The sequence below is a fragment of the Octopus bimaculoides genome, chromosome 9 (assembly GCF_046866305.1).
Source record: "Octopus bimaculoides isolate indiv1 chromosome 9, ASM4686630v1, whole genome shotgun sequence".
In the NCBI taxonomy this organism is placed as follows: domain Eukaryota; kingdom Metazoa; phylum Mollusca; class Cephalopoda; order Octopoda; family Octopodidae; genus Octopus; species Octopus bimaculoides.
The window spans coordinates 29,274,289-29,301,270 of NC_142936.1; the positions used below are offsets into that span (position 1 = coordinate 29,274,289).

The following is a 26,982-nucleotide window of genomic DNA, read 5'->3' on the forward strand; positions in this document are numbered from 1 at the left end:
GGGATACCATACTTGATCTCATGGGAAATCCTTGTAAATCCAGGCCCCTACATCAACAGGATGAAACATTGCAAGTTATGCATGGCTGAATACACGAGAATCAAGAAAGACATGCTTGTACCAGAGGGTATCCTTAACTCCAGAACAGAGATTTTCAGACCATCTTTTCATTTTAGAAGATTCCTGCTAGTGTTTTGGAATCCGCAAGGTGACAGCACAGCTTGAAGCCAATAGCAAAGGCCGAAGACAGACAATTATTTACTTTCATGATTTTTGGTGACTGCAAGATGGCAGCACGGCCAGGATTCAATAGCCAATGGCAAAGGGAGATAATCACCTATTGTTTACTTTTAGCAAGGGATTTTCCCCTTCATATTTTGATGAGGCCTTAGGCCAACAGGTTTGGGGTCTGACGATATGCTGTAAGGCCAAACCCCTTATGGACGAGAAACCCAGGGTAACCCCATAGACCAACCTTCCACATTATAATATAAACCACTCTATATCTTAGAGTGCTTCTTCTCTGGATTTATGTTTTTCTACAAATGATATATATATATATATATATATATATATATATATATATATCATCATCATCATCATCGTTTAACGTCCACTTTCCATGCTAGCATGGGTTGGACGATTTGACTGAGAACTGGCGAACCAGATGGCTACACCAGGCTCCAATCTGATCTGGCAGAGTTTCTACAGCGATACTGGCAATGACCTCGCTCAAGTGTTTTTTCACGTGCCACCGGCATAAGTGCCAGTAAGGCGATGCTGGTAATGATCACGCTCAAATGGTGCTATTTACATGCCACTAGCACGGAAGCCAGACAGCTGCTCTGGCAATGATCACGCTCAGACGGTGCTGTTAGCGCTCCACTGGTACGGGTGCCAGTCATCGAATTTGGTTCAATTGCGATTTCAATTTCACTTGCCCCAACAGGTTTTCACAAGCAGAGTTTAGTGTCCAATGAAGGAAAGGTTGGCATAGGAGTTGTCAAATTTGGTTCGATTTCGATTTCACTTGCCTCAACAAGTCTTTGCAAGCAGAGTTTAGTGTCCAATGAAGTAAAGGTATGAATAAGTGGGCTGGCTACACCCATGGCAGAGGCCACATATTATGGTCTCACTTGGCTTGCCGGGTCTTCTCACACACAGCATATTTCCAAAGGTCTCGTTCACTAGTCATTGTCTTGGTAAGGCCTAATGTTCGAAGGTCGTGCGTCACCACCTCATCCCAGGTCTTCCTGGGTCTACCTCTTCCACAGGTTCCCTCAACCACTAGGTTGTGGCACTTTATTACACAGCTATCCTCATCCATTCTCGCCACCTGACCATACCAGCGCAATCGTCTCTCTTGCACACCACAACTGATGCTTCTTAGGTTCAACTTTTCTCTCGAGGTACTTACACTCTGTCGAGTATGCACACTGACATTACACATCCATCAGAGCATACTAGCTTCATATATATATATATATATATATATATATATATATATATATATATATATATAACTGGTGGTGCCACAGCATGGCTGCAGCCTCAATGCTGAAACATATAAAAGAATAAAAGAATAAATGTGAAACAAGGTGGGAAAAAAATAGTACTTGAATACCAGAGGTAGAGTAATATGCTTTATTATTATTAAAGCTGCAAAAACATCACAAAAATATCACAAAAAACTGCTACTCAGAGTTTCACATTCCTATTTGTCAGACACTTTAGATTGAGAATCTTGTGATGTTTTTAAAGCTTTAATAATAATAAAGAATATATATATAGTCACCAGTAATGAATCACACAAAAGATGAATGGTAATCAATTATAGACAGACAATCAATCAATGCTTACATAGTACCACACAGTGATGAACTGGTTGAGAAAATATCTCACGAGATATTCACCACTTTTGATCTTAAGAGTGCTTATCATGAGATTCCTATATGCAAAGATGAGAAAAAATTTACAGCATTCAAAGCATGTGGGAACTTGTATCAATTCCATCATATACTGTTCAGAGTCACATAGAAAGGTGTGCGAAGAATCTTAATCCTAATTTTCTAATTTTCCCTTCTACCAATGTTCATAGAACACCTCAATACAACACAGAATGAATAAAGAGGCAACTTTCATCAAGAAATATCTTCCACAACTAAATATGAACACATAACATAATACAGAACACTACTAACGTTTCAATTAATACCATTAACCCCCATACATCCCATACACCATTCACATTACAGATCTAGATCTACCCTAATTGCACCAAATCCAGAACTACTTACCTCTCTTACACATAATCTTTTTACTCAGGGACTAGTAGACCTGACACCGTTCAGTAATCGGTGTGCATCCAAAGCAATGATTAGTAACATTACGAAACCGGTATGCTTTTGAATCTCTTTAACAATTCACAATAATGACTCTTATTACTTTTATTCCTACCTCAGTTCCTCTAATTGTATGTATCTATCATTACTCTTCATAAAAAGCCTTTACTTTTTTTTATTTCCAATGTGTATTTTCGCTTATTTTTCTTTTTACTTTCCCCTTACATTTCCACGTGTAGTTTCTATTTTGTTTTCATAACATATTTCTATGATATATATATAAATATATATAATACACACACACACACATTCCTGTATACGCAAGTACAGGGCAAGTTAACCTGACAAAACCCTTCTCTTTCCAAACAACATCCACAATGAGATTGCTGCTACTGTTTAGCTCCAGGTCAACATTGATCAAGTAGCACATCCACACTCAGAGGTTTACCATTCACCATAATCTCATGTTTTAGTCAGACATAGTGTAGCTAGAACTGCGTCCTTCCTTTTTTAAAACAGTTAACTTTTAGAGAGATTTGGTATATATCTTTTGAAGGTTAGGTGTCAACCAAATAGGAAATCTCTTATTGGTTTGACTCAAAATCAGTGCTGAACTGTGTTGCAGTACTAACTGACTATTTGTCTATTTTTCAGCACTGCTACTGTTTCTAGTGGTGAGTTGTTGTTCCACTAATATTTCAGCTATTGGGGATTCATTCATGTGCACACTTAGTTTAATCAAGTAGGGAGTCATAAGAGTAGCTTATATTTAGATAATCATTTACGTCTAAAATGAAATTAAATGTTTTAAAGTGTGAATATTTACACAACTCTGTTTCACACTTGCACATAAAAATTCTTAACCTAATTTCTGAGGATATTATGTCTATTAAACAGGTCATTGTTCAAATTATATGTAAATCTATGTTAATCCATTGTGTAGCTTTGATTGCATTGATCAGTCTCAATTGATATTAAGGTATATATCTATTGTTGGTAGAGAGATTAATTGCATGTTGATTTAATCTAATCATAGCACAGAGAAAGGAGAGGAGTAGGAGAGGAAAGAGAGAGATCGTTAACATACTTTTGACAAAGAATATTAGGATAAATTCTCTAAAATATCTTGTTCATTGTTAAATACTAATTGGATGGTTTGGGAATGTTTTCTAGTCTACTTGAAGATTTTGTAGATTAGAGTGCTCTCTGATAATTTAGATAAGATAACCAAACTTGATCCCTGAAAGAAAATAAAAACCATTATTGCTCGGAGGAGATGTGCTTTGTAATCATAAAGTTTTGAGTTTGGTCCCTTTCTGTGGCACCTTGAGTAATTATCTTCTACTCAGGTTAGCCTAAACCTTATTAAGCAAAACTGAGTTGATGGAAACTGTACTGAAGAACATTAGCTGTACTGTGCCTACATGCTCTTGTGTTGAATGGCAGACTTAATCCATTCCATGGTTTAACATCATTACAAGGCCTATAGTTGCTTTTAGTAGAGTCTATCCTATTTTAAGCACTTAGATATAGCTTTACGCACTGCTTCCCACTGATGTAATCAATGTATACTGCTATCTTTCTCCCTTTCAGATGTTTTGCAAAGGTAATGGATACCACACTTTCTCTTCTGCTTAAGTTATACTGCATACATTTTAGCAATTACTTGCCCCCCCAAAAAGGTGGGTAAGAGACATCAATAAAATAAGCACTATTTGAATGTAGAGTGATCAATGTATGGAGCAGTGGCAGCTCATGTATAGGAGCTGTGAAACTGCAGCACCCCTATTTCCATTTGATATTATTGATAACATTCAATATAATGAGTCCTTTTTTCATTCTTTCTTTATGCTTGTACATTATATAATCCTTAAGCTTAATGTTAGTAGCCATCCCTTAGTTTATGAAAAAAATACAAAAATCCTTGTATAGAACTGTGCACTTCACAATTCCAGCACTGCAGTGTTTGGCTGTTGTGCACATGCTCACATGTCCGCGATAGGAAGCTTCACACTAGGGAGAGAGAGCACTGCATGAACAACAGTGCCAGGTGAAAAGTAGTGTTTCTTTTTGACTCTGAGTGTGTTGTGCTTAAAAATGTGTTTATATTCTCGAATGTGATAAAGTGTAGAATTAGATTATTATCCTGCTTCCAGCTTCAGTGTTGCTGCCAGGATTTGAAAAATGGGGCACATTTCCCCACCTTATTTTGTGATTTAATGGGGATTTTTGAAAAACAAGGGGGAATTCATGGCGGTCTTCAGTGAACAAATTAAACACACTACCCAGCAGTGGGCTAAAACATGAACTGATCAAGTTTATGTATAAATTTTCTTTTTATATGTTTGTTTTCTTTTACACAATATTAAAACAATGGCTAAAAATTTTCTGAAGCAGCACCCCACTAATTTTATCTATGAGCTGCCACTGGTATGAAGTGATGACTTCCTTTGCACTGTGTAACCTAAGTGCTGATGTGTTTAGCCCTTACACTTGTTGATCTGATTGACAAGAATGAGACAAGTCTGCATTAAATTGACTTTTTAATATATTGATATTACAAAGATATATAAGACTCAGGTATAAATGTGTGATTCAGATGTTTGCTTTGCAACCAGTTGGTTTTGGCTTCCAATTTGCGATATCTTGGGTAAGTGTCTTCTACTATATCCTCAAGCTGATCAATACCTTGTGAGTGAATTTGATAGATAGAAACTGTGCAAGCATACATATGTGTATGTGTGCATGTGCTTCTTACTGTTTAACAATTGGTGTTGGAGTATATGCTTGGAGATAGGATGCAACCTTAGTTTGGGGTTGTCAAAGTAGGTATTTATGTTGACTTACAGATAGGTCACACTATAATCTGGGGAGTTACATACATAGACCTTTATAACATAAATATAATTAATATTTGTTAAATATTATCAAATATTCACCTTTATTTCAAAACTTTGCTTACAAGTATTAAAACATTTTTGTGGCAGTAACTTTATGAAAGTGGTTTAAGTGACAAATCAATTTGATAAAAAAATCAATAAGTATCAACTTGACAAGAAAAACATCTAGAATTACAAACAGAACAGAAAAAATTGTTATATAAGAAAAGTGTTTATTAATTTAGATATAGTTATTAAACTTCATCAGGATTGAAACCCTAAAATTCTTCTTTGTCATCATTACTGTTAAACATTCTTTTCATTTGTTCATCAGTTATTGTGGCCATGTCATAGTAGTCATTCAGCTCATCATCAGTTATGGTATGTTCATCTCTATCTTCATTCTCTGTTTTTTCTGTACTTGAACCAACCAAACCATCATCCATCACATCGTCTTCAGTGCCATCCATAGCATTTGAGATACCACATTTTTTTAAGGACTTGCTAATTAGTTGCTCAGGAATACTGTCCCAAGTTTTCTTCTCTCATTCTACTACTAACATCAATCCAGGTCTTTTCAATGACCCACGTTTAGTAAATTCCTTTTCACCAGATATCATCCAAGATGTGCTCAATTTTCAAATGTAAGTCTTGAAAGGCTTATTTACTAAGACATCAAGTGGTTGCAAAAGAGAAGTGCAACCACCAGGAATGACAGCTTGCCTTATTTGGTATTACTTCAACTTAGCCTTCACAAACTCACAGCAACGTGAGTTAAACATGTCCCATACTGGAAGACTTTTGGTTCTGAGCAAGGCCCCTAGTCTTTTCATCCAACTAAACATTTGTTAAGTTTTCATCTATCCATCCCTTAGGATGTACTTTCACAATAATATCTGGTGGAAAGGAATCCTTTGGCATATTCTTCCTTTTGAAGATAACCATTGGACAAAGCTTTTTTTCAACAGCTTGACAGGCTAGCACTATAGTGAAATGTTGTTTCTCATGCCATGTAGTTTTTACTGTAACAGTTTTGTTTCTCACTCTGTCAACAGTAGTGTTTCTTAGCATATCGAAATACATGCTCATTTTACCCATGTTTCCAATATTTTCTAGGAAGAACTCAAACATTTTATGCTCCTTTAGAACAAACTTTGCAAAATTACAAATAGTTTCATGAATGCCTTTAGGCAGTTTTTGAGTAATATAAGTTTTTTGGTGTGGTGTCAATCCACATCTATTCATAAATCTGGTATGCCACCCTGCTGAGAATTAATATTGTGTAAAATGGTACTTTGGGGTAAACTGAAGGGCTTCAGTTCTTATTGAAAGTCTGGTTACAATGAGAACATTATTGCACAATGAGGTATCAAGCTTGGTCAGTTTCATAAGGTTGAATTGAGCCTTTCGACCTGACCATTTCCCACTGGATTGTATGGAGTTGTCCTACTGGCTGCTATGTCTTTATCATGGAGGAATTATCTTAGTTCAGCTGACATGAAGGCAGTGTCACAATCAGAATAGATAAAAGAAGGGAATCCAAAAATCGAAAATAGTTGGCAGAAACAATGAATGACATTATCTGAATGTGTGAACACAAATAGAAAGCAAGAAAATTCATTGATAACTGAGAGTAGATATTTGTTGTAATTAATGAATGGGAGTGGATCCTCGAAGTCTACACTTAATCTCTTAAATGGCTGAGTGGACTTCACAAGTTTAGCAGTCGGTGGCATAAAAATATCTAGGCTTCAGTTTGGTGCATGTGGGACATCAAGACGTCACAGATTTTATGTCGTGTGGAAAATGGTAGATTCTTTGACCACGTGAAACGGGGCAATTATGTCATACCTGGATGGCACAAGGAATCATGGAGCTGCGTAAGGTCTAAGGAGGTAGAAGATACACAATAACCTGAAGAAAAAGCATCTGCAGTCTTGTTCTCTTTACCTGGCTGATAAACGGCATCATATTTGAAACAAGACAGCTCAATCCTCTATTGTAGTATCCTGTCTTTCTTGACTTTATCTTTGTGCTTGTTGTTGAACATAACAGCCACAGACCATTGGATGGTCACTAACTGAAAATGAATGCCAATAAGATAGTGCTTCCATTTATGAAGAGCTTCAATGATAGCATAGGCTTCTTTTTCAACTGAGGAATGGTTCTATTCACTGCGAGTAAGTGTTCTGGAGAAGAAGGCCATGGGTCGTCCATTCTAGTTCAAGGTGGTGGTGATAGCAATATCTGAAGCATCTATCTCTGCAACTAAGGGTACTTGATGATCAATGGTGACTAAAGCAGTGTCTTTGAGCTCTAACTTGAGGTTTTGGAATGACTGTTTGATAACATCAGGGAGGGGAAAAGTCTTATTGTGCACCAAGGGTGCAATTTTGTCTGAAAAATGGGAGATCCAGTGAGAAGAATGAGCAAACATCCTGATGATCCTCTCTTGTGCTTTAGCATCATGAAGAGATGGGAGCTTGCATAAGCAGTGGAAGTTTGATTACCCCTTTGAACACTTCATAACCCAGGAGTGTGATAGTCTGGGCAGCAACGACTGTTTTCTAATCATTGAAGGTGAGCCCATATGTCTTTAGACTTGTAGAAATCTTTCACAGTTCTCATCATATCCTCTTCTGTTGTACCTGCATATTATGATGTTGTCAACATAGGTATCCTCGAGTTTTGTTTGTTTGATAAGATTATCAATAATATGTTGTAAACAAGTTATACCATTTGTGACTCTGAACAGTATATGACGGAATTGATACAAGTTCCCACATGCTTTGAATGCTGTAAATTTTTTCTCATCTTTGCATATAGGAATCTCATGATAAGTACTCTTAAGATCAAAAGTGGTGAATATCTCGTTGTGAGATATTTTCTCAGCCAGTTCATCACTGTGTTGTACAGGGTAAGCATTGATTAATTGTCTGTCTAAAATTGATTACCATTCATCTTTTGTGTGATTCATTACTGGTGACTAAAACTTACACCTTCCATGGAGAATGAGATGGTTCAATGATTTGTTCTGATAATAGACAACTGACTTCACATGCAACTAATTTCTGATTCGGCAATGAGAGGCGCCTGGATTTAGTAGCAATAGGTTTGCAATGTTGTGAAAGTGACCCAAATAATGTAAGAGTGTCAACATGAGCTGCAGCCAAGTCACAAAGTGAAAATGAAGGTCTGAGACCCCCGAAAGCTATGTTTAGATGTTCATGCTATTTCAAAAAATTGTGCCCAGGTAAAACATCTGAGCAAAGCTCAGGTAGAAGTGAATGCTTCAGATTGGGGTAATCACTGTCATGATAGACCAATTTGGCAAAACAGTAACCTTGTGTAATGCTTTACAAGGCCATTGAAATAGGAGTGTTTCATGGATGGATGCACCAACCATGTGAATGTACAATATGAGACGATATGTAACTATTGGAGCTTCCAGTATCAACCAGAGTGTTGAGTTTCACTCCATTTATGTACACTTTAACAATGGCAGAAGACTATGATGCCGGAAGAGCTGCCAAGAATATGGCGGATAATGTGGGATTTGTGTATGAAACAAAGCATTTGTTTGTGTGAGATGATTGACATACTTGCTGGAAATGACCGACTTTGTTGCAGGCTTTACATGTTGCTTCTTGAGCTGAGTACTTGAAATGTGGGTGTTTGTTATAACCACAGAAAAAGCATTTAGATGTGGTGACCACTAAATTGATGCCATATACAGTTTTGTGTTTGGGTTGAGAAAACATGCAGGTTACGTAGCACAGGATTCATTATGGAGAATAACTGAGCATCTGTTGTCTCTAGCATCTGTGCTTGGATGAAGGCCTGATCAAGGTCTAAGTTAACTTGTTCCAATAACCATTGGCATCTGTTACTGGAATGCATACCACTTATGAAAGTATCTCTTATAGCTTCATGGAAATGTTCAGCAGCCAAAACAGCTTTGTAACCACAATCTTTCACCAGTAATTTGAGTTTCTGGAGGTACTGATCCAAACTTTGGCCATATTCCTGCTTGCAAGTGTACAGCAGGTGATACTCATACACCACATTCTTCGGTATCACATAAAGTGAGATGAGAATGTTGGGAGCTCTGTTGTACATGTCACAGGTAACAATATACTTGGGCCTGATATGATTGACAAACAGCTGGAACTTATCTTCTTCCACTGCATTGAGTGATACTAGATAGTTAGTGAATGTAAAATACCAATGTTTCCATCGTTTTCTGGGAGTAGGTAAAGCTGGGTCAACATTGAAACATTCTGGGCATAGTGCTTTGTCCATTAGAAGGGTAAATTGTAGTAATTCTGTTTATTGAACTGGTGAGATTGTTGAATACAGATGAGTGGAAATGATTGGCCATAAATACGCTTTACTCTTCTAAGAACGTGGGTATGGTATCCATCATTAGTTGTTTTAGTCGTGAACTTAGTTGATCAGGAATCAGCCATGTTTAAATATCATTCCAAAGCCTTGTTTTTGACTGACTGGCGAGATGATGGAAATAACTGTGAGTAGTAATAATAACAGTAATTATTACCACACATATATCTACCACACTTCAATCATAAGATATTGATAAATTTGCCAGATTTAAAGAAAAAAAATGTTAGCGATGTCATGAACATGTTTGCTCTCATCAAATCACCAAAATTAAGCAAAGTGAAGCCTAGTTTGTACTTAGGTCACTTCTAGGGAAATCTAGGTGCTGCAAACATCCTTTATTTGTAAATGGCATAACTATGTGGTTGAGGACAGTCCCATTGTGTAGTGCCTTTCACTATAGCTCTGGGTCAGCCAAAGCCTTGTGAATGAATTTGGTAGAGAGAAACTAAAAGAAGCCCATAATATATATGTGACTGTGTGTACCTTGTCCTGATATCAGGTGATGGTTGTAAACAAGCATCATGTTGTACAGGTGTACAGGCAATGTTGTTATTTTCCAGTTTTCTGCTGAAAACATGACTGGCCATCAGAAATATTACCTTGCTTAGAAACAGATGAAGTTTGGCAATAGAAACCCAGCCATAGAAAATTTACTTCAACGAATTCCGTCTGACCCATGCAAACATGGATAAGTGGATGTTTTATGATGATGATGATCATGATGTATCATCGCTGAAAACTGGATTAATCCCTTCTTCCAAACACCTGGCAATAATGTCAGTCAATTTCACTTTCAGACCCCAGACATTTCCATTTATTGCATGGTTAAAAAAATGTTTTTCAAATAGTACTTGTTCAGTGAAAGATTTTATCTGAGATTGTGTATTGAAACTGAAACAGTTATATTGTAATTTAAAATGTAATTCCATCATTATATTCACTTTTTTTTGCTTTATTTTGTAATAGTATCATTCTTATTACATATTAATAAGAGTGAAAGTAAGGTGGTAAGGTGGAAGGATTGTTAGCTTGTCAAACAAAATTTTTAGAGGCTTTTCTTCTTGTCCTTTATGTTCAAATTCCACTGAGGTTAACTTTGCTTTTTCTCCTTTCAGAGTTGATAAAATAGGCACCTGTTAGGTACTGCCCTCAAAATTACTAAAATTGTCCCAAAATTAGAATTATTATGTGCGAAAATCTTTTGTCAGACATCTAAGAGATGGTCACTATGTCAGAATGTGAACAAAACTCTGAAAGTATGGGGTTATCAATTGACCAATATTTATACGCCAGATTGCATTTTGTATGTTTTTCTTTCATAATTTATTTTTTATTTAACTCGCTTTGTTAAATATGTAGTGAATCATAAATAAAAACTTTACAGATTGTTCTAAATAAATAATAAAATTCCTTTAATACCAGTAATATGATATTTTACAGTCATAAAATATCAGACAAATGGCAAGAATGTTGTGATGTTCATGCTATTCTCAAGTTAAACAAAGTAGTCATAGACTGGAACTAAAAGTAGACTGCTAACTTGGGTTACTAAGACTTTATGGCTATAATTCTTGCCAATATCTCTTGGACAAACATTGTTTCCATAAAATCTGAAATCTATTAAGTATTAGATCTTTAATACATACATGGTTGGCATTAAGAAGGGCATCCAGTTACAGAAACCATGCCAAAGTAGACATTGGAGCACAATGTAGTTCTCTGATTCTGTTAAACTGCCCAATTTATATGAAAGATGGATGATAGTAGACAATGATGGTGACATTTTATTATATAATAGGATAGTTGATGCAACACAGCCAAACTAAAGACCTGGTTAATATATTCATTAGGTGTTAATTAACAATGACTGGTTTGAACAGTTTGTTTATAACTTAAAGAAGAGTGGATTTATATTCACCAGTAACAACTAACATCTATACAAAAATCTTCCAGGACAAGACACTGCTGAGTAAATCACTTAAGCACCCAGCAAGGCTTAAATAAGATGCCTTCATCTCATGAAAAAGCTGAAAGGACCTCTACATTTTTGTGAATCAAATGAAATTCCTAGGTAAATATGCAATGTTCTTTAGAAATAGGAATTAACAACTTATTCACGTTTATTAAAAGTTGGTATTTCACTTGTCAATGCATTTACTTTATTTCCTCATATAAAAAAACAGCAACTGATTTTAGCCTTCTAAACTAATGATATATATACAGGGTGCGATGAATAAATTGTCGTCTAAATTACACAAAAATGAAAATAACACCGATATCTCATTTTAACAGATATATTTACCAAAATTATATTAAAATATCTTATTTAATAAAATCACTATTGGCTTCAATTATGGTCTTTAGATGACTTTGGAATCTCCTGCAATTCTTCTGGACAGTCATATTGTTTAAGCTGGTGAATGCTGTTGTAATCCTTGCCTTCAGTTCATCTTTGGTGTTACAAGGAGTTTTCTTGGTCTCTCGTTCAACTATGCATAGTAGTCAAGGGGGTTGCAGTCTGGGGAATTAGGTGGCCAGATGTTAGGAGTGATGTGGTCACAGAAATTGTGTGATAGCCATGACTAGGTTCTCCTGCTAGTGTGGCATGGTGCAGAGTCTTGTTGCCAGACATAGGGTTTTCCAGCAGCTATCTTTGACCCAGGGCAGCACTACCCCCTCCAGGCACTTGATGTAGGCCTCCATATTGTGTCTGAGGTCATGTGGGAAGATGAATGGAGGCATAACATCGCCGTCACTAGTGATCACTCCAAACACCATGATGTTGATTGCATGCTTGATTTTTATCACTCTCGGTACATATCCTCGGATTGCACTGTCCTAAGAATGACATCCAAACACTCTGAAATGTTCGTATAGCATGTCGTTTCCAAATTTCTGGCAGAGTGAATTGCATTATGGTGGTGTTTCTCTCACAGATGGAGCCCAACTGACCCTATTATACTGTGTAGTCAACAAAATCAAAAACAAACAATGCAAACATGTGAAACAAAAAATATAAAATGGCGATAATTTACCCATCGTACCCTGTATATATATGTGTGTGTTTGTATATATATATATATATAGAGGATGGATGTTTTTGAAATGGCTGTTACTCAGCCCCAGGAGGAGGGACATATGTCTGACAGGTACCATTTGGTCCATGATGTCTTAGCATCTTTTTTCTTTTCAGGTGAAGCCATGGCACTGTCGACAACAGAGCATTGCAAGTTTGCCTACAACAGTTATATGCAGAATAATGAGTCTGTCACAGCAGTTCAGTGTGAGTTTCAGTATCACTTCAACATTCACCGAAATCAGGCTGTTCCCACCCATAACACAATTTTATGTAGGGTGACTGCTCTTTGTACACGAGGTACAGACCCTGGAAAATGTGGAACACATCAGACAAGCTTTGATACAGAGTTTGAATTGCACTGCTTGGAAGCATTCCACTGAACTTGGCATTGGTAATTGATTGGTAAGGCATATTTTGTAGGAAGATCTGCATTTCCACCTGTACAAATTGGTCATTAACAGAGAGTATGAAAAATTCAAATTAAATGAATTTGCTCAAATGTTTAATTTTTGTTCAAGGGTTAACTGCAAGAAAAGAACAGGATAAAAAATTAACTCTACAGGCAGTAGCTGAAGAATGCCATAGGATTATAAATTTAAGACATGATGTGGATAAAATTGAAGAAAAAGATTGAAAAAAAAAAAAATCCGAGTATGCGCTGATTTTTCAATGGATTAAACGAATGTTTGATGCCATATAATTACCTGTTACCAAATGTAGAGGAAATTTTCATGAAGTTGAATGGAGGAATTTTAAAAAAAAATTGGACCTATCTGAAGCATATTTGCAGGTAAAAGTCAATGAGGAATGTTCAAAATTATTGACAATAAATACCCATAAAAGGGTTGTATAAATTTAATCGACTCCCCTTTGGTATAAAGGTAGCACTTGGTATTTTCCAACAAGTTATGGACATTATGCTTGCAGGTTCGAACTTTGCAGTAGTTTATCTTGACGACATACTCATAAAAAGTGAATCTTGGGATCAGCATACTGAGCATGTTAAAAAGGTCTTCAAAAGAATAAAGCTCAGCAAGGAAAAGTGAAAATTTTTTATACCAAGAATAAAATATCTAGGTCAAATTACTGATGAAAATGGATGCAAACCAGACTCGTTTAGGACCAGTGCATTAAAAAAAAAGGCCCCCCCTGACAAACATTAAAATGTTACAAGCATTTTTGGGGCTCGCAAATTTCTACCAGGTATACATACCAAATATGAACAATTTAAGAGCACCCCTGAATAACTTGTTAAAAAATGATGTTAAGTGGAACTGGTCGGACAAATGCCAAAAAGCTTTTGAAAATATTTAAAATGTCTTAACATTGGAATTCTTGTTATCACATTTTGACTTGAATTTAGAAATAGTAGTGGCAGCAGATGCTAGTGAAAGTGGTATTGGAGCTGTGATTTTACACAAATATGAAGATGGTAGCCTGAAAGCAGTAGCTCATATTTCACGTTCATTATTGCTGGCTGAGAAAAGTTACAGTCAAATAGAAAAAGAGGCATTAGCCATAATATTTGCGGAACAAAAATTCCATAAATTTATACATGGAAGAAGGCTCCATCTGCAGACAGACCACCGCTCATTATTGTCAATCTATCGATTAAAAAAGGGTATCCCCACACATACAGCCAACAGATTGCAGCACTGGGGAATGATCCTACTGAATTACAACTTCAAAATGGAGTATTTGCCATCAGAAAAATTGGGACATGCAGATGGTTTGTCAACATTAATACCAAAATACAGTGAACCACTAGAAGACACAGTGATAGCGGTGTTAAAAGCCGAAAATGAAATGAAAAATATATTGCATAATGTTGTGTGTGAATTACTTGTGACATTAGAGGAAATAAAAATTAAGGCAGAGACGGACAAGTTTATCATAAAAATGACAAAAATAGTGAGATCAGAAGAAACAAATAAAAGATACATGTGGCTGGATGTAACACAGTTTCGAATTTGTATTTGATATGTGATAATGTGCTTATGTATGCACAGAAGCCTACCTTACTATGTATGCCTACCTCACTTCAAGGTTGAATGTTAAAGGAATTCCACACTGGACATCCAGGAATTTCTAGAACAAAGTTGCTTATGAAGAGTTGTTCACTGGTCAAAAATGGATCTAGATATTAAGAAGTTGGTAAAATCCTGCAGAGGTTGTGCTCTTGCAGTGAAATCACCACCTATAAAATTTCAACCTTGGCCCAAGACCGATATTCCATGGTCCAGACTACACATAGATTTCACAGGACTGTTAAACCAATCATATTATCTAATAGTAGTAGATAGCTTTTCAAAATGGCCAGAAATGTGTAAATGTAGAAAACCGACATCCACGGTTACAGTGGAATTTCTACACAAACTTTTTGCTAGGTACGGTGTCCCAGTTACCATAGTCTTTGATAATGGTACACAATTTACGGTGAATGAATTTAAGAACTTTTGCAAGATGTACTCAACTGAACATAGTTTTAAGACCATTTGCAATGATCTGCTTGAAAAATGTAAAGCTGAAAACTACAGAAACTTTGCAGATGAATTAATTTGATCATATCAAATGCTAGGTTGTAATATGTCTTTAAAAGTTCATTTTTTACATTCGCATCTTGATTTTCCCCGGAGAATGCTGCAGATGTTAGCGATGAGCATAGAGAAAGATTCTATCAAGACATTTGCCAAAATTGGAAATAGATATAAAGGAAAATGGAGTCCTTCAGTGCTTGTAGATTTCTGCTGGAATCTCCAATGTGATTTTTATATCCTAGATCAACGTTGGATATATAATTTAACTCTTCTGTATCACCCAAGATCAAACAGGCAAGCGGAAAGGTTCATGGATACATTTAAAAGAGCATTAAGAAATCAAGAAATGAGCTAATTGATGTCGCAGCATTGACACAATTCCTGAGGGTTTATAGGACAACACCAAACTCAAACACTTTTTCAGGCAAGCCACCTATGGAATTAATGTTTGCTTAAAAGATAAAGTCAAATTTTGACAAGCTGCTACCAGTAAGAAAAACAAATAGGGAAAACACTAAAAATACAACAAAGCATTTTAATATCAGTGACAAGGTGTTTTTCAAAATATATAAAAATAGAAGACAAGGTTACGAAGATGGAGTAGTAACAAAAAGAAAAGGCAAAATGACATATATGATAAGAAGTAAAAAATGGGAACACAAAAGACATTTAAACCAGCTAAAAAATAGATATACAGAAAAAAGAAAATAAATACACATGGAAGTGTTGTATGATACTTTTGATGCCCCAACACCACAAGAAAACGAACCTAGTTGTAGCAGCACAAGAAAGAGAAAACAAACAGAACAGTTGGAAGCAGTGCCTAAACGGAAGAAATATCAAACTTCCCTAGGAGGAAAATCTTAAAAAGGGAGATGTGATGAAAGAAAAATAAATAAATAAAAATAATAATATTAACTTCCAATGGAAGTCAATCTCAAAGGGGGAGATGTGGCAAGAGTCATTGACACCCCTGAGGGATTGGAGCAATCGTCTAGCTGAACTCTTCTAAAGAGTAGTGTATTGGTTGAGATGACAGGTCAGTAGAGCTTGTAAGAGTTGGTGTGTTAGTTTCGTGTTGAACTCTCACTGAACCTGATGTGTTAGTGCGAACTGAACTCGCACCGAACCCATAAGCTGCTGTAATGATAGTTGTTCAAATTACTGTGTTGGTCCCGTTGCTAGAATGCAGTAGGGGTTTGATTCCCCTGCTCACAATATATCAGATACAGCTGTGCAGTGTTAACCAGCTAGAGAAGATGTCTTCTTGGGGTTAAAAAATTGTACTAAAGTCTGTTCGGGCGAAAACAAGAGTGCTTAGTATAATGAAAAACAAGTGTTAACAAGAGTGCTGTGTGCAACAAACAATACTACCTATGAGTCGGGCAACAATTACATTAAATTATATATCCAACATTGGTCTAGAGTATAAAAATCACATTGGAGATTCCAGTGGAAATCTGCAAGCATTGAAAGACTCCATTTTCCTTTATATCTATTTTCAATTTTAGAAATATCTTGATGGAATCTTTCTCCATGCTAGTCACTAACATCTGCAGCATTCTCTAGGAAAAAAAATCAAGATGTGAATGTGAAGAATGGACTTTTAAAAACATATTACAATCTAGCATTTGATATGATCGAATTAATTCGTCTGCAACGGTTCTGTAGTTTTCAGCTTTACATTTTTCAAGCAGACCATTGCAAATGGTCTTAAAACTATGCCAAGCATTTAACTCTAATGCACTCATAGTTGAATCAAAATCACTGCCAACCATAAGTTGACAAATTTGCAGTCCAACAAAGATGCTTTCCTTTACTTTAATGTCACTTAACTTAGAAAACTTGCCTTTTAGATACTGAAATACTGGCTGATCATGTTTTAGAGCTTTAACAAATTGCTTCATGAGATCTAAATTTAATGTGTAGTGGAGGCAACAGAAGTCTTTCTTTTTTGACAAGAGGTTCCTGAATAACATTATGTGAGCCTGGTGTTAGTACATTATGTGATGGCCATCCTGAATGGATATAGTGCTCTGCTTTTGCCCTACTATCACATTTACAAAGGAAGCACATGTATTTTGTATAGCCAATTTACAGTCCGATTAACAGCACAACTACTTTTAAGTCAGCACATGAGCCATTTGTGTTCATTGTAGTTGATTTTATTTAATATAAAAGCCAAGGTTTTATAGGTTTCCTTTAAAATTACAGTATGTGCAATGGGTAGAGATGGGAAAGTAGTGCCATTATGTAAGAGAACAGCTTTAATACTGTATAGAGATGCATCGATAAACAATCTTCATTCTTCTGGGTTGTAGACAATAGTAAGGTCTTTAAACAATCCATGAATATTGTTGCAAAAATACAAGTTGTTCTACATTGAAAAATGATACTACAAATTATCAGAACAAGCTCTAAATTTTGAAATCTATGTTGTTTTCTAGTAAATTGCCTCTTGAAGTCAAGAGACAAATAATTTACTTTGCTTTTTGTTAAACCTAGATTCTGTACTAAATTGTTTAATTCAAGCTGACTAAAAGATTTTGGCTCCGATGATGTTTGTGCTAGTTCTAATGAGTCGTTAAATTCTGCATCTGTATCATCTGAATTGGATGGTTCAGAATGGGGAACAGTATGCATTGCTGATCTGAGGTTAGGATACACAATCGATCTTCCAATTTTCTTGGTGTAACCTGACAAAAATGTTGAATTAAAATCTTCAATATTACAGAGAATAAATTCAATGCAAATTATAATAGTATAAGTATTATAATAATATAATACAAATAAATCAATATGTTAAAGATTTTGAAAGTTGTAATTAATACCTTTTATGTCAACTAAACAGAAGCAACAGTCTGTTGTGTGGTCTTGAGGCTCCTTTCAAACCATTCGGAACACCAAATGGTAACTGCTACTGTGTTCCATTAAGCCATCTTGACAGCAAGCTTGAACAGTTTTTACAATATATGTGAGGTGCCCAATTCTTGTCTTGGTCTCCAACTTTGTATTTGAAGTACAGGTAGTAAAGTATTTTGGTATGAATAGTGAGACTTCTCTGATGTTTTTTAATCACATAATTTCCACAAACATAACAAAACTTATCTGGAGAAGTTTTGTAAGCCTTTTAGGAATATTAGAGTTATTAAATGAATATTTAGCCATCCGGAAAATCCTATAATAGTTCATTTTCTGATTCTATGCACAAAACTACCTCAAGAAATGAATTTCTCATCTTTGTGTAATTTTTACTGTTATACTGTAATTAATGGTTTTTGATTTGGGCACAAGGTCAGAAATTGGGGGAAAAGAATGTTAGAAATCGACTATTGATGACTTGAAATCAGAATGTAGAAACACAAGAAATACTGCAAAGCATTTTTTCCGATGTTCTAACTATTCTGCTGGCGAGAGGACATCTACATTCTTTTTGACTGGAGGATGGGAAAGCTTATGCAGGTCACAAACACTGCCAATCCAACCAAGATAACATTATTCTTATCTATCTATATATATATATATATATAATCCTTTGTCTCTCTGTCTGTTCCTAATGCCTTCTCAAATGGCTCAACCAAATCAAATCAAATTTTACATGGTAATAATATGAGATCCCATGAGTGTCAACATGTAATTTTTTTGGATTAAAATAGTGCAACATTGACACTGGTTCCATAATACATGTCAAAACTCAAAGAATAAAAGTGAAACAATAACATCTATATTGTAATGTGATATATTCTTTTCTTTTACTTGTTTCAGTCATTTGACTGCAGCCATGCCTTTAGTCAAGCAAATCAACCCCAGGACTTATTCATTGTAAGCCTAGTACTTATTCTATAGGTCTCTTTTACTGAACTGCTAAGTTATGGGGACGTAAACACACCAGCATCGGTTGTCAAGCGATGTTGGGGGACAAACACAGACACACACATATATATATATATATATATATATATATATATACGATGGGCTTCTTTTGGTTTCCATCTACCAAATCCACTCACAAAGCTTTGGTTGGCCCGAGGCTATAGTAGAAGACACTTGCCCAAGGTGTCACACAGTGGGACTGAACTTGGAACCATGTGGTTGGTAAGCAAGCTACTTACCACACAGCCACTCCTGCGCCTATATTGCTTCACTTTTATACTTTTACTTTTAATTCTAACCACGATGACGATGCATTTTGTATATGACTGTGCATCTGTCTGTGAATGTATGAGTGTCAGTGTATGAGTGTGCATATGTCTTGCAGTGTGTGTGTGTGTGTGTCTTTTGCATTATGTACGTTATTAAACACACTATATGCATGTGATGGCTGGTCAGTGTCAATACAAAATTTTATTTTTATTTCGATTTTGTTTCATTTCAATTAAAACAATTTAACATTTCATTGGGATTAATCTTTCTATCACATTTTGTATATGACTGTGTATCTGTCTATGAGTGTATTGTGTGCAAGTATGCATATGTCTTTCCACATTAGGTACATTATTAAACACACACACATCTACACATATGTAACAGTATGTTATTAAACACACTCACACATCTACACATACATATGTGATGACTGACGACATCAGATTTTGTATATGACTGTGTATGTCATTGAATGTATATGTGTGAGTGTGTATGTCTCACAGTGTGTGTCTTTCTGCGTGAGGTATGTTATTAATCACACTCTATGTATGTGAGGGCTGGTCTGTCAATACAAAATTTTATTTTTATTTCGATTAAAACAAGATAACATTTCATAGAGATAATCTTTCTATTGTCAACAGGACATTTTATACCACAACGACATCACATTTTGTATATGACTGTGTATCTGTCTGTGAGTGTATGTGTATGAGTGTGTATGTCTTTCTGCGTTAGATACATTATTAAACACACACACACACATACATATGTAACAGTATGTTATTAAACACATACACACATACATATGTGACAACTGACGACAGTGTATGTGTATGAGTGTGTATATGTCTCATAGTGTGTCTTTCCGTGTTAGGTGCATTATTAAACACACACACCTATACATACATATGTAACAGTATACTATTAAACACACTCACACATCTACACATACATATACATATGTAACGACTGACAACAACGTCACATTTTGTATATGGCTGTGTATCTGTCTGTGAATGCATGTGCGAGTGTATGAGCACGTATATGTCTCACAGTGTATGTGTCTTTCCGCGTTAGGTGTTATTAAACACACTATATGTATGTGAGGGCTGGTCAGTGTCAATACAAAATTTTATTTTCATTTCAATTAAAACAATATAACATTTCATAGATATAATCTTTGTATTGTCAACAGGACATTTTATACCACAACGACGATGACATCACATTTTGTATAAGAATGTATATCTGTCTGTGAGTGTATGTAAGTGAATGAATGTGTATATGTCTCATAGTGAGTGTGTCTTTCTGTGTTAGGTACATTATTAAACACACACATCTACACATACATATGTAATGACTGACATATAGCGACTGTGTCGCTATTTTAGCATATGTATGTGAGTGTAGGTCAGGAACATTTTATACCACTATGACGTCACATTTTGTATATGAGTGTATGAGTGTGTATGTGTCTGTGACTGTGTGCGCTTCCGTGTTACGTATTCTATTAAACACACACATATACATATGTGACGACTGACATGCCTGAATGTATGTATGTGAGTGCTAGAGGTGAAACTCTTGAAAAAAAATGAGGTGACAAAGTCCAAGGTATATATAAAAATACACATTTACTGTTGCGTTACCAGTTAATAATCATCGCAACAGTTGCAAGGTATTTACAATTACATATTTATCCTTACATTAAGAAATTTATCCTACATATATATATATATATATATAATTCTGTTGTCTCTCTGTAATGACTATTGTGGCATTTACTGTTAAATTAGCTGTTCCATACATGTGCTTCTATTTTGTTAATTTACACCGCATACAAAAACACAGACATACCAGGCAGGAAGCCATTATATCTTATTTTTTCAAGTAATTCATTACTACATATTCTCGTGTGACTGCATAGGCTCACTTTCTTATTCTGCAGCCACACCAGCAATCCAATGTCAACCCATAGCCTTCTGCAACATTTCAACAGTTCACTTCTCCGTTGTCGTTGCCCATTGCAGCCCATTTCCAGAATGTACACATTTATATACAATCTCTCCATTCACGGGTTGTGTTAGATGCAGCACTGACTGCCTCAAAGGTGAGTATATCCACTGACAGCTTTTGATCCTTTCACCCGCATGATTTTCACCAAGAAAAAAAAAAACTCAGATTTATTGCGTGGAATCAAGTACCCTGACCTAATATGCTGCAAACTCATTTTTGTTTGGAAAAAAAAGTGGGTGGGAAACCGGCCCCTCCCCCATATCCTGGAATCATTGGGAATTTTTTTTTTTCCATTGAATGAATTCCGGTGACCTAACATGCTACAAAACCCTTTTTTGGGGTCAAGAAAAGGGGTGGAGGAAGATGGAAGCCTCGGAACTTTCACCCCACCCAATCACCATTCCCAAATATTTTTTGCTATTTCTTTCTTTACCCATAATTTTAGATAACATTTTGCAGAAATATGTTTTTGAGAGAGTGTGGATTACATTAGATTGAAAATTCAAAGAAGAAGTAGGAAATGAATAAGTGAAAATGCAGAGGTTATAGAAGTTAGAGTGGTATCGAAGTCAGTGGAGAGATAACGAATGATAAATAATTAATCTAAAAAAAAAGACATGTTAGTTTGTGTATGAAACAAGTAAAAGTATATTAAAACAAAAATATCTTTTTCATACCTTTTAAAATCACTGGATATAATATATATAATAATCCTTTTCAAGTGTGACTGGTACAGGGGCATTGGCATCGATCATGCTCAAATGGTACTTTTTACGTACTGTTGGTACTGGCATTGGCCGCGCCAGTGCCGGCAGCATGTAAAAAGTACCATTTGAGCATGATTGATGCCAGTGCCATCTGACTGGCCCCTGTGCCAGTCACACTTGAAAAGCACCCACTACACTCTCGGAGTGGTTGGTGTTAGGAAGGGCATCCAGGTGTAGAAACCTTGCCAGAACAGACTGCAGTCTCATTGCAGCCTCCTGGCTTGCCAGTCCTCAGTCAAACCATTCAACCCATGCGAGCATGGAAAACAGATGTTAAATGATGATGATGATGTATAATGATATATATAATTGATAGATTGTTACCCATTCAATGTTTAGGTAAACTTCATCACCCACTCACTCTCTCTTTCTTCCACTCATTATATTCGGGATTATTATATATATAATATCCAGTGATTTTAAAAGGTATGAGAAAGATATTTTTGCTTTAATATACTTTTACTTGTTTCATACACAAACTAACGTGTTTTTTTAGATTAATTATTTATTATTCGTTATCTCTCCACTGACTTCGGTACCACTCTAACTTCTATAACCTCTGCATTTTCACTTACTCATTTGAAACTTCTTTGAATTTTCAATCTAATGTAATATACACTCTCCTGAAAACGTATTTCTGCAAAATGTTATCTAAAATTATGGGTAAAGAAAGAAATAGCAAAAAATATTTGAGAATGGGGGTGAAATTGCCAAGGGCTACAACCCACCCTGTTTTCTGGACCTAATATGCTACAAAAGGGTTTTGTAGCATATTAGGAGGTCACTGTAATCCATTCAATGAAAACAAAAATTTCCAACGATTCTGGGATATTGGGGGGATGAGGTGGGGTGGTGGTTTAGCTTCCCCCCTTTTTTTTCCAAACAAAAATAAGGGGTTTGCTGCATAAGGAAGTTAGGTTACTTGATTCCATGCAAAAATTCTGAATTTCTTTTTTCTTAGTGAAAATCGTGCAGGTGAAAAGATCAATAGTAATGGGTGTGTGTGTGTGTGTGAAATTTCCGAGGCTTCCACCTCTCCCTACCCCGTTTTCCGGATCCCAAAAATGGTTTTGTAGCATATTAGGAGGTAACTGGAATTCATTCAACGGAAAAAAAAATTCTAAAGATTCTGGGACGGGGGGGGGGGGGGGGGGGGTCCCCACCTTTTCCGCACAAAAATAAGCAGCATATTAAGAGGTCAGAATACTTGATTCCACGCAAAAAATCCGAGTTTTTTTTTTCTCAGTGAAAATCGTGCGGGTGAAAGTATCAAATAATACCCAGCTTTTTGCTGGGTTAAAAAATTACATACCCCCACTTTTCCATGATAGGTTAGGGCCTGGAATCCTCCAAACGGACGCATTACATGTCGATTTGTCGAATTAGACCATTTGTTTTGTCGTCAATGCTGCACTTTCTCGTATCACCTGTTTCAACATAACTGTAATATATATATATATATATATACACACACACACCACCTTAATCCCGAGTAACGCCGGGTATCTCTGCTATTTTGTGTGTGTGTGTGTGTATATATATATATATATATATATATATATGTATGTATGTATATATGTATATATATATATATATAAATAAGAAGACGAAGAATGAATTTAGTACAACTTTAATATTCGTTACAATTCTTTCCATACCATTCCATTGCTAACGACACTGCTTGTGAGTTTGTGTGTATGGGTATAAAATAAAGCTCAAAGAGATTCAGATAAAATGACAGCAGTAATCAGCACAAACGAAAATCGAAAACAGATCGTAAACTGACCTCATTTGAAATTTTAATGTCAAATATTTGAAGAATCAACGTGCGTGAAGGGTGACATTTGTTAGGTGTCATTGTAAACATAGTATCAAATATGGAATACTGATTATATTTCAACTAAAGAATTATGGAATTAATAGGATAATACTGATAAATGGTAAATATATTTTAATAGACATAAAGAATAGACGTTTGTGTTCAACCGCATTGGTTGTAATGACTAAATTTAATATCTGTTGCTAAGAAAATTAATATTTATCAAAACAAAGTTGAAATAACGTGATGAATTAGAACAAAATATAAAAAGATAATAACAAAACATCAAGAGAAAATCAATTATTTTTGTTACTGGACATTATGAATTAAGTTTTTAATTAGAGATTTCCAGTTTACCTTAGTGAAATAAGGGTGGCAAGAATTACTCTTCGGCTCTGACAGAATTTCTATAACGACCTAAACACTGCTGATATCCTTCCGCGCAATAAAGTATGTTTTACTTTCATCCTGCGCACAAAATCAAATGTTTATTTGTTGAAAAATTAAAAAGTGGAATAGTGTAATGTTTGTAAAAAACAAAATGGAAAAAAAAAATTGCAAATTTGATTCATAAATTAAATATTTTTTCTAAATAACTTCCGAGAATAAAATAAATAGTAAGCGTATATATACGGAAAGCTTAGATGCTATAAAAGCCTCATGGATTGTAAGTTTCATAAAATGAAGAAGAATGCAAGAAATCAAAATATACTTTTAAAATAATATATTAAAAATAAATCAACTAAAAAAATAAACATATCAGCATAAAATGTAATGATTTTTTATCAATCTAATTGAAAAAATTATTTTGTTACGTATTGTGATCCATACATTTAATAAGCTAGGCATTGTCAGTTCCATGTTTTCGTACTACTTTATCATCTCTTATGCTTGTCTTATAAACGTGTTTTCTACCGGCAGTTGTGGATACATTTTTCTAAATTTTGCATGTAAGTAAATCATTTAATTTTATTTTATCATTTTAATCAATGTCGATTATTTATTTATGCATTAGTAATTATTCGAATGCTCTCATTTCTTCTGATTAGTTAGCGATAAAACTTGCAAAGTAGCCAGCAATGACAACGATCGTGCTTGTATGTATACACACATATAAAAAAAAATATATATACACACATACAGGGAATGTATACGGGTATTTTAGATTAAAGTATTTAGTTTTTTCCCAGTGTTATTGTAGCATATATATCTGATGTATATGTTAATTGATATGTAAGCAGTCATTATGCCTCACGATGCCATTGCAATATCTCTTAGTTTGTCTCGTCTGTGAATCACTGGCTCCGGTCGCCATTTTGCTATCACCGTAACTTCCACCAAACATCATTGTTGATGCTGAAATTGTTCATAAGTAAATACTCTATGTCTGTCTGTTTGTCTCTCTCTGTAGATATCTATAGATAGATAGCTTTGCTATCCAACTTCCTCTTTCCTCCTCTCTCCTCTTATTTAATGAGAATTTCAATACCATTAACTTGAATCTACCCTTCGATGTTCATTTTAATTCCTCCCATTTGCAAAACGCTCGAAAGTGTTTCATCGTTATCTTCCTCGTCATTGTTATTAAATTCTTGCTTGACTCTTTGTATGTTGTAGCAATTTATTGGGGAGCCAGTTAGTGACCTTCGTTCGTGTCACTCGCTCTTGTTGTGGCCTTTATGTTAATGAGACACAGCACTGTTTTACACACACACACACTTAATCCGTTCAACATTGAACTCTTCGTTCACTAGGAATCAATTCTTAAGATAACAGTTCAATAATACTCCCCCCCCTTCTTTTTACTTAACACGTAACATTTCCTTTATTTTATTCGACTAATTAAACTTGACTTTGTGGTGGACAGGATACGATCATTGAAACAAAAGGTTCCCAAAAATTATTATTTTCACGAAGTGATTAGTTAGGACAATTTTTTGCAGTTTTAACCAGCCCAGCCTGGTTGTAAATGTTTAGATATTGTTCCTGCCTGGATGTAAATTTTTAGATTATTGTTCCAGCCTGGATGCAGTTCCCTCTCAACGCATCTTTTTCTCTCCCTCTTCCTCTGTTATCAGAGAACCGACTTAAATATTTACACTTAACTAATCTGCTTATTCGCCCCTCCCTCCTCCATATAGCTTATTTACTTGTCCTTCTAATTCAGTTTATATATGTATATTCATATATGTATTTATTTTTATACTTCACCTGTGATACATATTTATTTGTCTCTGCTGCCTGTGCTTGTGTATGTTGATACTCATGAGGCAATAGTGTGTACTGTTTTAATGGATTGGTGTAGCTCAGCTGTGATCACGTAGACCTTTGATTAAAAACATTCTAACCGCAACCATCACGTCTTTTTTTGTAACACTATCTAGGACTAAATTCAATGAATCCTTTCATTTTAAAAATAAGGCCAACTTTGAGAGGAGATGTGGCTGCTATATTTAACGAGTTAAGTAGCCATATAGTGGTTTCATGGTTCGATCGGTGTGTGTGTGTGTGTGTGGCATGCTTTTTTCTTAATATGAAAAATGAGAATAGAGAATAGCTTTTCTGGGACGGCCGCTATTGGACGGTCGTCATATACTTGAATGAAAATTCACTCGTCCTGTTTATTTTCTTAACGTACACACGGAGAAACGTGTACACCATGATCAAAGGAGTGCCAGCTATGATCATTCTGTCTTTTTCAGAAACATTTCCAATGTTATTTAAGATGAGAGGGTGTGATGTGAGCATGATTTAGCTGCTATGTCTAGCAGCTCCTTGGATCGTGTATGATGCTGTTTTTGTAATCGTATATGTATATTTATTATGCGAACACATTTAGAAGGCGAAAGGTAACAAAAAATCGGCTTTTGGTGGTCAATGTTTGTATTTGTAAATTTAGATAATCCATAGATTATTGTCCATTTACCATACTAATATATTTATTTATAGGGTGATTTTACCTTTATTAAATCGAACAAAATGCTAAATGGTTT

General features: G+C 35.4%; 2 protein-coding genes and 1 long non-coding RNA gene across 3 annotated transcripts in view; 2 read left to right on the plus strand and 1 right to left on the minus strand.

Moving 5' to 3' along the window:
- Positions 1 to 7,439: 7,439 nt before the first annotated feature.
- LOC149134030 (uncharacterized) lies at positions 7,440 to 9,523 on the minus strand. The gene is made up of 2 exons (XM_089358171.1): positions 8,992 to 9,523; positions 7,440 to 7,618 (listed from the first exon to the last, which is right to left on the minus strand). The coding sequence occupies exons 1-2, from the start codon at positions 9,521 to 9,523 to the stop codon at positions 7,440 to 7,442; spliced, it is 711 nt and encodes a 236-aa protein (XP_089214297.1).
- Positions 9,524 to 11,576: 2,053 nt separating this feature from the next.
- LOC149134031 (uncharacterized) lies at positions 11,577 to 13,084 on the plus strand. Its single transcript, XR_016243257.1, has 2 exons — positions 11,577 to 11,696; positions 12,819 to 13,084. It is a non-coding gene; the product is annotated as an uncharacterized LOC149134031 (long non-coding RNA).
- Positions 13,085 to 24,861: 11,777 nt separating this feature from the next.
- Positions 24,862 to 26,982, plus strand: part of LOC106883455 (uncharacterized) — a 134,665-nt gene continuing 132,544 nt past the window's right edge. The window contains exon 1 of the mRNA XM_089358122.1: positions 24,862 to 24,939. The gene's annotated coding sequence lies outside the window, so the exon portion shown is untranslated. The remainder of the gene's footprint in view (positions 24,940 to 26,982) is intronic.